Source organism: Phaethon aethereus (genome assembly GCF_964289735.1).
Source record: "Phaethon aethereus genome assembly, chromosome: 1".
NCBI lineage: Eukaryota > Metazoa > Chordata > Aves > Phaethontiformes > Phaethontidae > Phaethon > Phaethon aethereus.
The window spans coordinates 49,643,306-49,659,713 of record NC_138575.1 but is presented as its reverse complement, the minus strand read 5'-3'; the positions used below and the strand labels follow the sequence as shown (position 1 = coordinate 49,659,713).

Sequence of the window (16,408 nt, the reverse complement as noted above, 5' to 3'; positions counted from 1 at the left end):
ACTTGTTCTACTTGGTTCCACCAGTCCATCAGCTGGCGTACTGAGGCTCATGGTGTCCAGCAGGCAGAAAGCACTCACATCTGCACAGAGGTTGCAGGGACAGAGGGGAAAATTCCAAAGCTGAACTAGGTTATGAGTGCTGCATTATAACTCTCTGCCCCCACTGTTAGAAGCTTTCATGCTGCTTTTATACTAATTTTCAAGCTGACTACTTCTTTATTTCAAGTTTCTAATTTTATGGTTACTATTCAATCTGGTTGATAGTCATCTTCCTCTTTAACATTACCAGTTTTGAGCCAATGCCCCCTCAGAAAGTCTCAGATATTTTGTTCACACACACTATTTACATTCACACTGCTCTCATAACAGCAGTTGTTATCCAGGCTGCTTGATTGGGAGGAGGAGCAGTGCAGGCACCCCCATGGAAAACACATTAATTTATGCTAAGAATTAAGGTTATTGCTTTGAATTACATCTTACTTATATGTACCAGTTAATGTATATGTATCAGTATTTCACAAAACCAGGAAACAGAATTAACCTCTCTATTTTGATTTATTTCCACCAAGACTGAATTCAACATTCTATTAAGAAAAGTGAAAAATGACTTTTTAAGAAGGTGGTACTTAAAAGTTCCTGGAATTGATGCAGGTGCCTAATCACAGACATAGTACAATTTTAGATGGCTTTTGGTGTCTTTGGGCAGATACCAAAAGCTGCCAAATAAAACAGAAGACATACAGGACACACATGTCCTTTTAGAGAAGCAAACACAGGACGAGGGTATCACAAGGTGTTGAAAATGACTGTGGATGCCAGTTTAGATAGCTGAGTTCTAACCTTTTTCTTCTCATGAGAGGTAACTGTAGTGGTACGTGGTCCTGCTTATAATCATGTTCATAACTGTAATTGATTTGCAAAATAATTGTATCCTGAGGTAATTAAGTCTAAATATATTTCCAGAGAAATGAACTTGAAATTGTTTTGCAGGATGTTTCTACTGTGTGTTTAAAAAAAAGAGAGAGCGCGCTCTATCTTACTTAATTTGTTCAGTGTCTTATTCTGCATTTCCAGAGTCACAGGAGTAGATTGTACCAGGATTAAGATATTTCTGGGATTTGTTTTCTAAATGTCTTTAAAATATATTGGAGTTTTATGATGTTAGCAGTGCTATCAAAATATTGCTGAGACCTTTTAAGAAATTACTGTTTCCCAATAGCTTTTGTTTTCAGAAACACATCCTATCCAAAGATAAGAAATATGTACCATTATTTAGTACTATTTTTTGTTAGTATGTAATCTTGATGACAGTTGATCTTGATGAACATTTTCAGATTCAATATTTCTCTGAAATTAATTCACTGTAAATGCTCAATGAAAATGTGTTGCTCTTAAAATCTTAAGAAGAGCAGGCTTCTCAATCAGAAAAGCCAAATCTTTGCCAGTTGTCATGGAACTGGATCTTTTTTCATGGCTTCAGGCTTCCAGGACTCTGGAGTCTTACCTAGCTACCTGCTCACTCTTCTTCATTAGGTTATGGGAATCTGGGGTTTTACAGCTCCAGTTTCTACTCCCTGTCTCCTTGGCAGGCTGATGGGTGCGACGGCAAAGCTAAAGCTCACATGTCGTCTACAACCTCATTTGCTGTAGTTCCCTCTGTCCCCTCCGCCTCAGATTTATACCTGCATGCAAACATGTGTGTGCACACATACACACAAACACACGCATGTTTCCATGGGAGGGGTCCTGTGGTTACTTTACAAGTACTGGTTTCGTCCTCAAAGCAGGATGTTATTAGTGTTTGTTAGGAACCACAGGAATCCTATTTGGTTTAGAAAATTGTTCCAATACATTTGTTTTGATTCTAGTGAAAAGGGGAAGATGGGTGACAATGTATGCAGAGAACTATTTTTGTTCTTAATTTTGAAAATGTCAGCATTAACCGAAATTCCAGTTAGTCACTCAAATGTATTTAGTTTCTATTCCTTAGAAACTAATGATTTTGAAGATTTTTTTTCTTTTCTTATAATAGAATGTTGTATGCTTATGCATGTGTTGAGTGTGGTACATGTTTTATTAGCAAAAAGAAATTATTTCAGACAGATTAACGTAATTTTTACACCTAGATTAAAAAATGTACAAGAAAGCTTGTCTATGTAGTTGAGTTTTACCATATTTCTGTACAAAGCTCTTGCTAAAAAATTATTTTACAGAATTTACTCAGTGCACTTCAGCTGGATCCTGATGAAACAAAAAAAGTACTTGCAGAAAATAATAGAAAAATAACTGTTTTGCAAGTTAATGAGAGGTCATTAACAAGGCAGTATACCATTTTACTTGAAACGGAACGGCATCTTAGAAAAGAAAATGAGAAACTGAAGGGTGAAGTAACACATATGGAAACTGCAGTTATAGGGAAGATTGGAAACTTGCAACGATTCAAGGTATAGTTTATAGTAGTAATAATACATATTTTTTTTTTTTTAAATTTGGCAATAAATACGCTTTTTTTAAAATGGAAGCAGTACTAGTTTCTTGAATGCATTGCCCAAATGCTTGTTAAATATTGTTATAAATTTTGTCAAAACAATCTTTGTATTTAAATAGGCATCATAATTAATGATAATAATTAATGATAAAATTACCCAGAGAGTTGGAATACCAGAGAAATTTTGTCAATGTTTATTGCAAGCGATTTGTAAAGATAGACAGTAATTTGGTAAAATAAACCAGTATTATGTTCTAAAGCATTATTCAGTGGTATTCTTTTTCCATGGAGTAATTTTACTTTTTCTATTTAAAGACCTAGCAGACCTTAGTAACTCATTGTGTTGATTATTTTCATAGGAAATGGCTAGCTTTAAGATTGCAGCTCTGCAAAAAGTGTTGGATGGTAGTGTGCCATTGTCTGAGCTAGAACTGGCTAATAAGCAGTATAATGCATTAACTGCTAAATACAGAGATATGTTACAAAAAGATAACTTGCTCGTCCAACGGACAACAAACATGGAACACATGGAGGTAATGTTTGCGTTATCTTTGAACCCTAAGGGAAAAAATCCTCTTTATATATTAATTTGTTCTCTATTGTTTTTATTTCTCACTTAATAGAAAGATAGAACGGAAGTCCCAATGCTAGAACTGCTGGTTGTAACAGTTCCATAGTGGGTATGAGATGTTGAAGGCAGTCTTACTGTTGATATCAAATTTTAATTTGCTTACCTGGTATTTTTCAGTGGATTAAGAAACATACACCAAGTGCTAGATTTTATTTCAAGGGGCATACATAAAATAATTTTGCTTAAATGTTTTGTTGGTTTTCGTTGGTTTCTTTCTTTGTTTGCTTTTTAAGTTAAGCTCTGAGTATATTCCCTCACAAAGTATTTTTAGTTCTTTAATTACCAAAACAAGGCTGGCAGAAGGAGTATTTGCTCTCATCTTCAGTTTTGGAGGTCATAAGGAAAGCAGAATGAGTGTAAACACTTTCAAAGCTTTCTCTCAAAGTAAGTGCTCTTACTGATTCCTGACTTACAAGAATTAAATGTTCAGTTCCAAAAGGCAGTAAACTTTGGGAATTTTATGTCCATAAAAAAAGTAAATAACTGAAGATCTTCACAATGTGTTTGCAAAGTGTCGTAGGGACTGCAAATATGTAACCTTTCCTTTGAACCTTTATTCTGAAGTAGAAGGGAGCTTCTTTTCAAGAAGCTGGCTTCAAAGACACTATGTCCTACTTTTCATTCATGTCAGAAATAATAGTCCAAGAAAGTAGTAGTTTAACCAGTAGTTAAAACTCATGTCCATGTTCTTGTCTGTTCTGTTTCTGTGGTTTACAAGGGTTAAATATACGTGGTGGGTAAACTTACTGAACTATTAAAGTTGTCTGTTTGGAAACAGGTAGGTGCATTTGTGTTAGCTAAAGAATGAATGTTTCCTGCTCTATTTTATTAAATTTTCTGTGTATGAAAACCTGCATTGCTTATTTCAGCAGTTTCACAGACCTAGAGAATCATTTATCAGTAGCAAACTAAAAATGTGTTCAGAAAATTAGAAATTGAAAATTAATATGAAATATTAAGTTTGTTTTACTGATTAATGTGAACATTTGTGTTTCTATTTGGAGGATTGAAGGAACATTTACAAAACTAATCTTTGGCATCATATTAGATGCCTAAAAGAGCTAAAAGAAGCATATGATCAGTCTCAAACGTGTTTATGCACAAGATGAAATATCCTGTGTGGGATGAAATATCCTCCAGAAGTACTTATTTCTTTCCCACTGTTAATGGGGTGTTTAGTATGAAAAACATAGATTTCTTCATCTAATTCTAGACACTCGAGGAATCACAGTCACTGATGATAAATATTCATGGTAATACTATTGACAGTAAGATACAACACAGAGAGACTAACTTTTTACCCTTAGGAGGAAACCTACGCCCTTCTGTTGCCCTATATGTAGATTAGGGGTTATGCATAGGTAGTTTCTGTTAAATTAAAAGATTATATAGAAACAAAGCATCAAGTCTGCTACAGTTAAATAGTTTACTGTTATGTTGCAACTTTTCTGTCATGCAGCATGAGAATGAATCCTTGAAAGCACAGATAAATTTATTGAATAAGGAACTGGAGATCACGAAAGAGAAACTTCACACTGTAGAACAGGCTTGGGAACAGATAACTAAACTGGGCAAGTATGAAAGTTATATGGCAACATTAAAAGTCAAATGGTATGTCCTGTGTAAAAGTAATATTTTAAAATGTTTTAAAAGTGATGTATCTTAAAACAATAACAACAAAAAGTCAAAACTATTTTGTATCTTTTGTTAACGGTCTTAATTTTTTTTGGTGAATTTGTTTGTTTCATTTCTGTTCCACATTGACTTTTCTTGGGTTACTGGGTCAAGGGTTTAAAAGCTGGAACTTATGAAGCAACATCACCTGATTTTTTTTTTTAATTTAAGTTGCTATATGTTCTAACTTGATTTTCAGTCAAATTAAGTACTTCATATGTTGTCAGGAAAATTATTTCTTTTTCCTGGTTTCACACTCTGTAACAAACTATTTTTTCATCCACATCTATTTCTTTTACAGATTTTTAATTTAAATTTCCTGAAGATTTACCAGCTGAATTAAGGATAAAGAGAAAGGCTACAGTGAAAATAGCTATCAGGCTCAATAACCATGGTTGCAGATATACCCATTTATAATTGTTAATAATATTTTATTCAAATTAGATACCTTTCAAATATGTAATAAGGCAAGATAACCATGCTTGCAGTTTAAAAAAATAATACAGATGTTTTGATAAAGTTTATATGACAGATAAAGCAAAACACATGTTCTGTTTCGTGGTGCAAATAATTTTCATAGTTGTATCAGCTTGTGTATTTCCTAATTTAAATGTTTTTTAATGCAGGGGATGACAATGCCATGGACAAGGCCACAAAAGCAATAACCAACAGTGAGATTTTGTCCATTTCTAAGAAAATCGCAATGTTGGAAATGAAGGAACTAAATGAAAGACAGAGAGCAGAGCATTCGCAACGAATGTATGAACATTTAAGGAACACTGTAAAGCAAATAGAAGAACGTAATTTTGAATTGGAAACAAAATTTGCCAAGGTAAATCTGTTGAGGTTTAACAACATAATCTGGCACATCTTAAAAGCATATTTTTGAGCTTTTCACAAAGGATTAACCTATATTGTATCACGACTGGCAAATAAGCTTATAGTGCAAAATATAGCTGCCTTTAAAGGCTGCAATTTTGCATGCACACAACATTTGTAAAAAATATAACTAATTAATTTGTCAGTAGTTTATTTCAAATACTAGTTAATCTCTGTAAAACATAGGATGAGCATCTTGACAGATAATTTGCTAGTTTTTCAGCAGACTGCTAGACAAGTCTGTTCTTGACGTGTTCTCTCTTGTGTCCTAATTCATATGATCCCTTTTCTGATAATTTTCCATTAATTACCAAAGATTCAAAAAATGTTAGACCTTTGCATCCCTTTTGTAAATGATATTGTCATGATTCTGTTACAGACTGGCTATGTCCTCTGTCACATGCCAAACATTATCTATAATACAGGAATAGGAGAGAAGTCATGTGCTATTGAAGCTGATGATCCTTAGATTATCAGTCTTAATCTTGTCTTTTTTTTTTGTCCCCACTATTCATATTTGAAATTTGTTCTCTAAATTCATTATGTAATAGTAGTAGACTTTATTATAATTTCCAGTCTAAATTTATTTATAGGCAGTTGTACATACTTGTTCTTGTGCCAGTATTGGCCTATAATTTAAACACAAGGGCAGAAAATAACAGTTGTGTTGACAGGAATGCTGATAGATTGTATTCATTTCCCCTTCTTTGTGCTTTGCTAGGCTTTAGCCTGGCTATATTAGATTGCTCATATCTGGACTCCCCATTGTTGTTTTAGTAGTGTTTGTTACACTGTTTTGATTTGAATTTATTTGGGACATGGAGTAACTGAAAGTGTATAAGGGTTTTCAGCAGCAGAAGCCTTTTCTTATGACATGACTTTATTTATTTTGTTAAGAAATACCTCAGGTGATGCACCCTAGGATCATGTTTCCCTTTTTCTCTTTTGCATATATTATTATCTGTCTTGTGATACATTTAGGTCTGCTGGTCTTCCTTCATTTTGAGTTGATGAACTTCTAATGCCAGAATTTTTTCTTATTAGGTCCTCTGTGCATCCCTTTTTTCCTCATTTCTGTAGCTCCAGGACATACATTTTCTGTTTCATATACTCCTGTTGATAGTGCCTTCTAATCTGGTGTCACTGCTTTTTTTGAGAGAGAAAGCGAGAGGTAGAGAGAGGGAGAGAGAGATATAAAAAAAGATTGTGCTAAGGTAATTAATGAAAGTTGTAAGTGATATCAGTTTAAGAACTGATAACTAGAAATCTACTAGAAATCTCCTTCTAAACTCATAAATCTACTTCAGCATGATGTTTTCCAGATACCACTGCTTCAAATATGTAAAGTGTAGATTTTTTGTGTGTTTAGAAATTCTGTTCTTTTATTAAGGAGTGGTATCAGATTAATCTGCCACAACTATATTTACTAAATTAATTTCTGAGGCTTCTTTGTCTTGTTTAATGCTTTTCAGATATTTGTCTTTTCTTAATGCTCTTTGGTTCGAATTGAAACATTGGTTACTTGGTATTTAATAATCAACTTGAAAAATCAAGCTGCTTGAAAGAGTATCACTTAATTACGAAAGTTCTTCTTAGAAAGAACAAAAGAACTACACACTATCATGAGTCTTGGCACTTATAACCTGTATTTGTGTTACCAATCGCGATATACTAGACAATATAAAATATATAAGTAAGATGGTTCATTTCCTAAAGAGTTTACAGTCTTACTCTTTTTTTATTTTTTTTTCCTTGTTTTAGTTTAAGAGTAAGTTATTGCAGTAATGGTTTTAAGAAAATTCACTATTAAAAATTGTGTTTAATTTAGAATCCTGTTCTGTGCTGACCTGTATATCTGTTCCTATGTGTATGCAATGCTGCAAACAAAAGGTGTTTAAGCAGAGAGGAAAGGAAATTATTTTTTTGAACACAGCTGAACAGTGTTTTGTAATGACTAGGAAAGAAAAGATACTTTTGGCACTGCTTTTTATTTGCAGGGTTGGAGGCAGTTGTGTGCTTAGGATACCATTTTGTTTGTTTCTGGTTTTGTTTTTTTTAAGCTCACCAAAATCAACTTCGAGGCACAGAAAATGGAACAGGAATTAAGAGATGAACTGTCAAAGAGTGTAAGTAAGGCAGTAAGTGATGCAGATAGACGACGAATCATGGACCTAGAGAAGCGTGAGATGGAGCTGAAGATTGAAGTATCAAAGTAAGCGTTGAAGTAACAAATTTCAAATGCAGTAAGTTTGTGAGCGTGCAAAAATTTAGGCTATATAGGCTTATGTAGTACACTACTTATGATTACTAATTATATATGCCAAATTTGGAATTGAAAAAGAAGCATTGAATTTGTGATTATAAAGAAAGTGATTTGCTTCGTTTTCATTTGAACAAGGAACTAAGTGCTGGCCTGGATAGACATGGGTAAATGTACACTTAGATATTTATTACTAGTATTTTTAAACTAATTAATTAAGGTTTATTTTGTTTCTCTGCCACAATCTGCTTAAATGTATGAAAATCTCAAATGAAATTGGAAAGCAATTCTTACTTTCAAAGAGTCAGAGATATCTCAAAGATTAAACTGCAGCCTGGGGATGCCATTTACTTAAGAGATTAACTTTGTATGTGCAAAGTGAGAAACTGACCTTTATATATATGTTGATATGGACATTTGCTTTTGAGTAAATAGTGTAATCCTGTTATATTCCTAAAACAGTGAAGTCTGTGGGGATATCTGCAGTGATTTTTGACATCGATTAGACTTGGGGAAGCAGAGAAAGGAATTGAGAATTAAATTCTTGAGCATTTATGTCCTGAAGTGGGAGAGAAATAGAGGACAGAGATACTTAGTTCAGGTAAAAACACGGTGTTGTTTTCCTGGAGTAGGTTACTGCTAGCAAACTTCTATATAACTTACGGGAAAATGTTCTGTGAAAAAGTTGAGAGGCGATACAGAAGAATTGTCATAACAAGGACTCTGACTAGTAGAGAAGAGTATGCTGAAAAGAACGGAGTCTTTAAATGTTTTGATATGAGGAAACATACTAAGCATCTTTTCTTAGCATCTTCTATTTAGAAAAACTTAGGTTACTCAGCGGTTTTCAGGTGACACGATACTCTTGTTTTCCCTGCAAGGTTAAGAGAACTGTCTGATGTAGCAAAAATGCAAGTTGAATCTCTGGAGGCACGCCAGCAATACAGAGATAAAGAAGTGGAATCTCTTAGAATGCAAATTTTAGACTATCAGGTAAAATTTAACCTTTATTAACACTGCAGTTTGGATTTTTTTCCCTGAGGTGAGAAGAAATGAAGTAATTTTACAGTGAATTAGGAAACTGCAAAAGCATTTCAGAAGTATCTTAGCAAGCTGGTCCTTGTAGTGGCCATATGCTTTCAAGAGTTCTGTATTACATTAATTATTCCCTTCTCCATTTTTTCCATTTCTAGCTGTACAGATATTACAGATCTTGAGCTTTTTTCCATGTTATTTAGGTAATATTTATTCCTATATAATTAATAGCTCATGGTCAATATTTAAATATAATATCAGCAAATTTTATTTGTTTTTTACAAGACAAGCAATGACTTACAAATCTTGAAACTTTGCAGTAGACTTATTGTATTGCTTTGTTATTAGCTGAAACAATTTCTTGGGATTTGTTTGCATGTTCTTGAATGGTTTGAATCCCTAAATACAACACTTTCATCAGTTTTTACGTTACCATATTATCTAAGTTTCGGTACACATTTCTTCCTCATTTCCTGGTATTTTGGAAAGATACAATTTTTAAGAACAGTGTGTGAAAACGTGTACCTCTAAAATGTGGCTGTAGAAACAACAGTAGAAGAAGAAAAACCTGTTTTTAGAGACTATTTCTTGCTCTTATCTATGGAATAAAATACATGCAATATATAAAATACAAAAAGAAGCACTTATTTATATTTACATATACACTGCATTAACATATTCAAAATGAAAAATAAATTTGTTCTGTATATTTTGTTCCTAGGCACAGTCAGATGAAAAAGCAGTTATTGCAAAACTGCATCAACATATTATAGCTGTTCAAGGTAGCGAATCTGTTGCTGTAGGCAAATTGGAGACACTTAAATTGAAGCTACAGAAGATGGAGATCCATAATCTACGTTTAGAGCAGAAGCTTGATGAGAGAGAGCAAGCCTTGTATTTTGCCCGACTGGAAGGAAGAAACAGAGCCAAACATCTACAACAGACAGTTCAGTCTTTGCGGCGACAGTTTAGTGGTGCTCTGCCTTTAGCACAGCAAGAAAAATTCTCTAAAACAATGATTCAGCTACAGAATGACAAACTAAAGATCCTGGAAGAAGTTCAGCATGCCCAGCAGGAGCGTCGAAATGCAGAAAACAGAGCATTAGAGATGGACTTAAAACTGAAAAGTTTAGAAGAATTGATAAGTGCATTGAAGGATACAAGAGGAGCTCAAAAGGTTTGCTATTTTGCAACTTTGAATAGCTTTGTTCATCTGATCTGCATTTAAATTACATTTCCGTTCAGCTTGTTCCCTAAATGTCTGTTTTACTGTAGAACTTAATGATTTCAAAATACACTTTGTTAGAATATGTCAGGTATCATTTTTTGCTTTCCTGTTTTAAAAAAGTAATACAGCATTAATTATTTGCCCTGTAAAAGTCAGCACAGTCTGACTTACTAATTTTCTTTTGTGCCCATTTAAGTGACATAGGAAGTAGAGGCTAACAATGAATTCAGTTATATCAGCTTGCATTAAATTATAAAATGAATTAAATTATGAATGGAATTAAATGGAAATAAACACAGAGTAGCATTCTGAAGTTCTCTTCCGTGAGCTTGCATTGAAATCTTCACTACAAATCCATGTCTTTATAAATAAATCCAGGGGCAGTAATTTAGGCAGCATGGTCAGAAAAGTTATTATACGCATGTAATTCTACTTAACCATATTTTACTATAGTAAACAATGTTGCCTTGAAATTTGAATAAGGCTTTCTCGCTTGTCTTCCAGATCACTGTGTATTATATAATATGGTTATATCTGTCATGACTACAGACGTCTCTGTGTAAGCAATGGTTGTAGCACTCTTGGCATGTTTTAGTTCTAAACCAGTTTTCAAATATTTTTCTAGAGCATTTTGACATCAATATGTCTGTTATTCATGTGTATTTTTGAACACATAACAGTTTTTAATGGTTTTGAAAATCACTTTTCAGTCATTTCTCTTGTAGCTGCATACTCTTGCCTTGCCTCCTCACTAAACAGAAGTGAAGCAGCTTAGGAAGGCAGAACCTCTTTCTTCCTGTTGGTTGGATAAGTGCCATACTGCCTCAAAGTCAAAGAGTGTAGCTGCAACTAGTTTGCCTGTGGGCTTGGTAAATATAATAGTGTATCATTCATTATTAGGTAATTGAATGGCATATGAAGATGGAGGAACTCCATTTGCAGGAACTTAAACTCAATCGAGAGTTAGTCAAGCAAAAGGAAGAGGTGAAGTATTTGCGGAATATAATTTGTGAATATGAACATACAATCAATAATCTGGAAGAAGAAATTGTGCAGCAGAACAAGGTATGTATTTCTGCATGCTATTAGAAGAACAGCCTATTCCTTATTTCACTAAGTGATTTAGAAAGGAGGATTCTTCTTAGTAAATTTTTAACATAGATGTTTGTATCTTGGTTCCATAATTCTTTTTAATAGCACATTTGAGTATTTTAAAAAAGATACATTTAACAAAAGATAAATTTTAGTATCTTTTTTTTCTGTTTAAGTTGGTTATAAAATTCCCATTGCCTTCAATAAATAAAATACCTTTATCAAGCATTTCTTACAGTTTCATGAAGAAAGGCAAATGGCTTGGGACCAGAGGGAAGTAGAACTGCAGCACCAATTAGACCGGTGTGATCATCAGCAAAATGAAATACTTAGTACAGCTCTAAAGGTACCTGCACTGAATTAACTAAAAATAGACTCATAAGCATGTTTTTTGGAGCTGTCAAATTACATGAATATGAATCTTTCTGTGCAGTTAGAAGAGGCTACAGGATCAGTTCCAGACCCTAGTTTGCCGCTCCCACAACAACTTGAGTTGGCTTTGAGAAAGATTCAGGAGCATATTCGAACAATTTTGGAAACTAGGGCAACCTGTAAATCACTGGAGGAGGTAACTAAATATCTAAATTATCATATAAAGGGACAAAGTTTGTATTTCTATGCCCTTCAATTTTTTTAAATATAATAAATATTCTTTTATATATGTCACTCATATGTGTCCATTCCCTTAGAAGTATTTAATACAGAAGAAATTTAAATAACATAATCACACCATGACTAAAATGAAATATGTTTTCCATTGGAACAAATTATTGGGGAAAATTTTTGAGTATTTTAGAACATTCATTTCATAGGGTAAGATGCTCTTGCTGTACAAAACTCAGTTGACTATAGCTAGTTAAATTTAGGAAGTGTTACATTAAATTTAACAAGTAGCATAGCAAAATCCTTTTTTATTGGGTTGCTAAATTGAAATTCTGCTACAGAAGATAGTTTGTGGTTCTTAAGAAATTTGAAAAACACCAGCTTCTTAACTTGGTAGCACAAAATGAGTTGCATAACTGTCTTGTGCCAAGCAAATAATATATAATAATATAATACACAAAATAAATAATACCCTAGAAGACATGGTAATGCCATTCTGTGACTTTTTTAATCTAATAGTAATCCCATACAGCCAGAACTGACTGCAAAACGTGTTGTGTTTATAAGTCCACTTAGACAAATCTTTCTGGTACATTTTTTTAAAAGTAAGATCTTTTTGCAGTGTTTGAATTCTGGAAATGCAACAATTGCCTTTCGTTGTAGAAATTAAAAGAAAAGGAAACTGCTCTGTGGAAAGCTGAACAAAATGTTTTATCCAGAGACAAAGTTATAAATGAACTACGACTTCGATTACCTGCAACATCAGAAAGAGAGAAAATAATGGCTGAATTAGGCAAACAAGAAGATGATCCAGAGTACCATCATGCCGTAAAAATTGCTCATCAAACCATTGCAAATATGCAAGCAAGATTAAATCAAAAGGAGGAAGTGTTAAAAAAATACCAACATTTGCTTGCTAAAGCAAGAGAGGTGGTTAAAATTTTGCACAAAATTTCTTTCATTTTTTCATGTTTTAGTTGATTCTTTGTTTATCTTGTTGCTAGTGAAGTCTTAAAAAGTTTCTGACCTCAGAGGTAACAGGACAGAGTCAATTACTAATTTTTTGTGTAGAAAGTTCATGTAGAATTTTTTAACTTCTTGAAACAGGAGGCTTGCTCAGTCAAAAGGCTATGTATATGATGTCTGTCTAGGAATCAGGTTAGTTTGACAGGCAGAAAACTAAAATTCTGTTGTGAGAAGTGGTCTCAGTATATAGTATATTTACATGGGATTTTCCTGTACATGCAACAGTGATTTCTGGACTGCATCTTGTAGTGAATTTGGAAGGTACAGGAAAGACACGCATTTATGGAAAATATGCTTCTTAAAGCATATTTTAAATTATAGACTATTTTAAAGCATAAACAGTGTATCTAAGCATACTTTTATATTATTTAAGCATACTTTATATTCTTTATTCTTTATACCCTTAAATCATATTTTAAATCATAAACTTTGTGTCCAAGAGGTACTCACTTTTAGTGTGGTTGAATCAGGAGCACATGTCTGTAGCAGTCTTCACTTAGTGTGCTTTGTTTAACAAGTGTAGCTATTTCTTCTGTAAGAAATTTTTTTGGTTTGGAACTAAACTAGAAGATGAAGCCTAAAAATGAGCCTACCATGCTCTGTCTGCTAGCAGACATTCAATCCATGGGATCACACTATAGTCCAAAGTAAATAGACCTGAAAAGTACATAGTTTGGATATCACTCTCCATATTGATAGTCATAGTTGGCAAGGACCAGCACCAATTGTTTTGTTCTCCAGCTCCTGTCCTGTTGCACCATGCTACTTGCTACATAGTTTAAAACTACAGTAGTAGATTTTTTTTGCAATAGTGTTAAAAAGGGGGAAAAAAAAAATAATTTATTATAGCAAGAAAAAAAGAATTTTAAAACCTGCCAGAATTAGGGGAAAATTTGGGGAGCGATACTGAGCAATGAGTGAGCAATCAACATGAAGATACTGTAGCCTCATGACTTTCTGGAAAAGTGTGTATCAGTAGAGTTATATTTTTATTTTGAGCTAACAGGAACAAGAGGAAATAGTAAAGAAGCATGAGCAAGACCTCAGAGTTCTACACCAGAAGTTAAATTTGCATAATGAGAATTCTCTTAACAAATTCAAACAGACTGCTTTGGTGAGTTATGTGTATTTGTGGGATTAGTGAATTTGTTCCCAAATTTTTAAAATTGTTACTGAGAAGAACAGTTTTGCAGTCAAAAGTAAGTAATAAATGATGACAGGAAAAATAAATGGGGAATTCTAGGAGGGAGAGATTTACTTTGTTTTCTGTTCTTTTCATTCAGTCTGTGGTTATGTTCAACTAACCCATTTCAATAAAAATTTTCTCATGACGCTTTATGATAAGGTGAAACCTGTATTTAACTGGCTATTCTGTGGATCATTAGATGCACAAAGCTCTTTTCAAGCCAGTGAAACTGCTTTCTCTGTGGACTACTCACATCTTAGTAAATAAATATGTTCGATATTAATGCTTGGTTATATTTGGGATTGAATTTAAAATGCATCACTAATGCTTACATGTGATTTAAAGCTTAGAATGTTTATAACATGCATTTGTTCTCTTTTACAGGAATTAGTGAAAAAGACGACTTTATCGCTTTCCAACAACAAACATTTTCTCCGCTTAGCTGAAATGGAGCAAACTGTAGCAGAACAGGATAATTCCCTTGCTTCACTTGTTGGAAAATTAAAGAAAACATCATCTGATTTGGAGAAACAAAAACAAATTACTTTAATGAAAATCGAAGAGTTTGAGACTATCAGAGCCCAGTAAGTTTTTAGACTGTTAACATAAGTCACAGTTGGATTGGATCAAGTCAATTCTGTATTGCTGCTACAGGACTGGTCTATCAAATTGGACATGTTTTTGCCGAATTTAAGATTCGGCTGAAAAAACTAACTCAAAAGAGTTACTATGGTTGGTAATTGCAAATTATTTTTAATCTGTAGCACTTCATCAGGACCAATATTGAAAAACTGGCTTGGAAAAATGCCTTTCAGTTGATAGCATTGTGCCATTGAGTGAAAAAGAAAGTATTCAAGGAGTCTTGGTATGAGAGTTGTCATTAAGCTACTGTGATACTTGCTGGTTTGTGTTTTGGGTTTTTTCCCCCGATACATCCATTTGGGCTTGCTGCCTAACAAGTTAAAAATAACAAGTTAATAAACTCATGAAAATTTAACAGCTGTTTAAAAGGAGAAAAGTATGATGCTTTCTTTACCTGTTAGGGCCAGGAAATTATAATGAACAATGCTCTAATCTCATTTTGATGACCTTCTTGAGTAATTTTCTTATTAAATGGAGTCCTTCTTTGTTGAGTCAGTCTTTTTTTGCTGTTTCCAAATCTAAGGGTCATTTACTTTAATAAAAAATATAACATCATGCCGTTTGATATTTATTTGGAGTTTGCTAATTTAATTATTGCAGTGTACCCTATTAATGCTTATTTTTTATTAGGCTTCAGGAAAAGCACACAGTTGATGTGGAACAACTGAAAGATGAAGCAAATCAGTTGAGGAACATGCTATGTCAGATGGAGAAGGAATTATCAAATGTAAAAGCTGAACTAGAGGTCCAAAAAGAAGCAAATAATAGAGCACCCACAGCAACACTGAAAAACCTGGTGGAACAGCTGAAGAGCCAGTTAGCCATAAAAGAGAAGCAGCAGCAGGTTAGTCAATAAAACTTAATCCCTATGTCACATAAATGTTTAATGTTGCTTAGTACTTCAGAGTTCTATGTGTAGTACAGTATGTTCTACCTCTAGTAAGGTAGAATATAATTGCATAATATAACATAGTAAAATATAATTGCCTTTTCTTGTTTTGTAATGTTCATATTAGGAGCTTCTTCACTTAAAAGAACTTGCATTTATGATTTTCAGGCTTTGAGTAAAGCACTTCTGGAACTCCGAGCAGAAATGACTGCTAATGCTGAACAGCAGATAATTTCTGCTGCATCACAAAAAGAGGCATATATGAATGTCCAGGAGATTGTTGACAGACAAACAAAGGGGCTTATGGTGAGTACTAGGTAATATCCTTGTATCGCATGGTTGTATTGTTGATAATCCTGATTTGGGGGTTTTGCTGTTTTGTTTGTTTGTTTGTTTGTTTTCTTCTAGACACAGATAGAGGAATTAAATAATCAGATTACAAAACTTACAGATAACCTTAAAATAAGTAAAACCAGGGAAAGTTCTTTGTCTGATGAAAGGGATGAGTTGAACCAAGAACTTCAGAGGAAACAAAAAGCATTTGCTAAAATGTTGAGAGAAAAAAATGAAATGGAAAAAGAAAATGAAGAACTGAAGAAACGGATTAGGAGGCTAAGCAGTAGCATTCAGGTAGAAGTGATTTTTAAAAATATGTTTGATCTTAGTCAAGTTTCTGCATAGATGTGATGGTTTGGGGGTGAAGATTAAGTACTTTTGGCAGGCATTGAGACTTGATTTAAAAATCTGTGTTTGCTCATCAGCTGGGTTACATGTG

At 33.6% G+C, this 16,408-nt stretch overlaps 1 protein-coding gene across 1 annotated transcript in view; it reads left to right on the top strand.

Moving 5' to 3' along the window:
* CEP290 (centrosomal protein 290) overlaps positions 1–16,408 on the top strand; it is a 51,343-nt gene that overhangs the window by 20,392 nt on the left and 14,543 nt on the right. The window contains exons 23-38 of the mRNA XM_082003520.1: positions 2,214–2,444; positions 2,848–3,021; positions 4,579–4,690; positions 5,420–5,625; positions 7,733–7,884; positions 8,814–8,925; positions 9,689–10,144; positions 11,096–11,260; positions 11,526–11,633; positions 11,721–11,855; positions 12,554–12,820; positions 13,923–14,030; positions 14,487–14,686; positions 15,375–15,588; positions 15,802–15,939; positions 16,042–16,263. Of these exons, the coding sequence (XP_081859646.1) occupies positions 2,214–2,444; positions 2,848–3,021; positions 4,579–4,690; positions 5,420–5,625; positions 7,733–7,884; positions 8,814–8,925; positions 9,689–10,144; positions 11,096–11,260; positions 11,526–11,633; positions 11,721–11,855; positions 12,554–12,820; positions 13,923–14,030; positions 14,487–14,686; positions 15,375–15,588; positions 15,802–15,939; positions 16,042–16,263 (3,000 nt within the window). The remainder of the gene's footprint in view (positions 1–2,213; positions 2,445–2,847; positions 3,022–4,578; positions 4,691–5,419; positions 5,626–7,732; positions 7,885–8,813; positions 8,926–9,688; positions 10,145–11,095; positions 11,261–11,525; positions 11,634–11,720; positions 11,856–12,553; positions 12,821–13,922; positions 14,031–14,486; positions 14,687–15,374; positions 15,589–15,801; positions 15,940–16,041; positions 16,264–16,408) is intronic.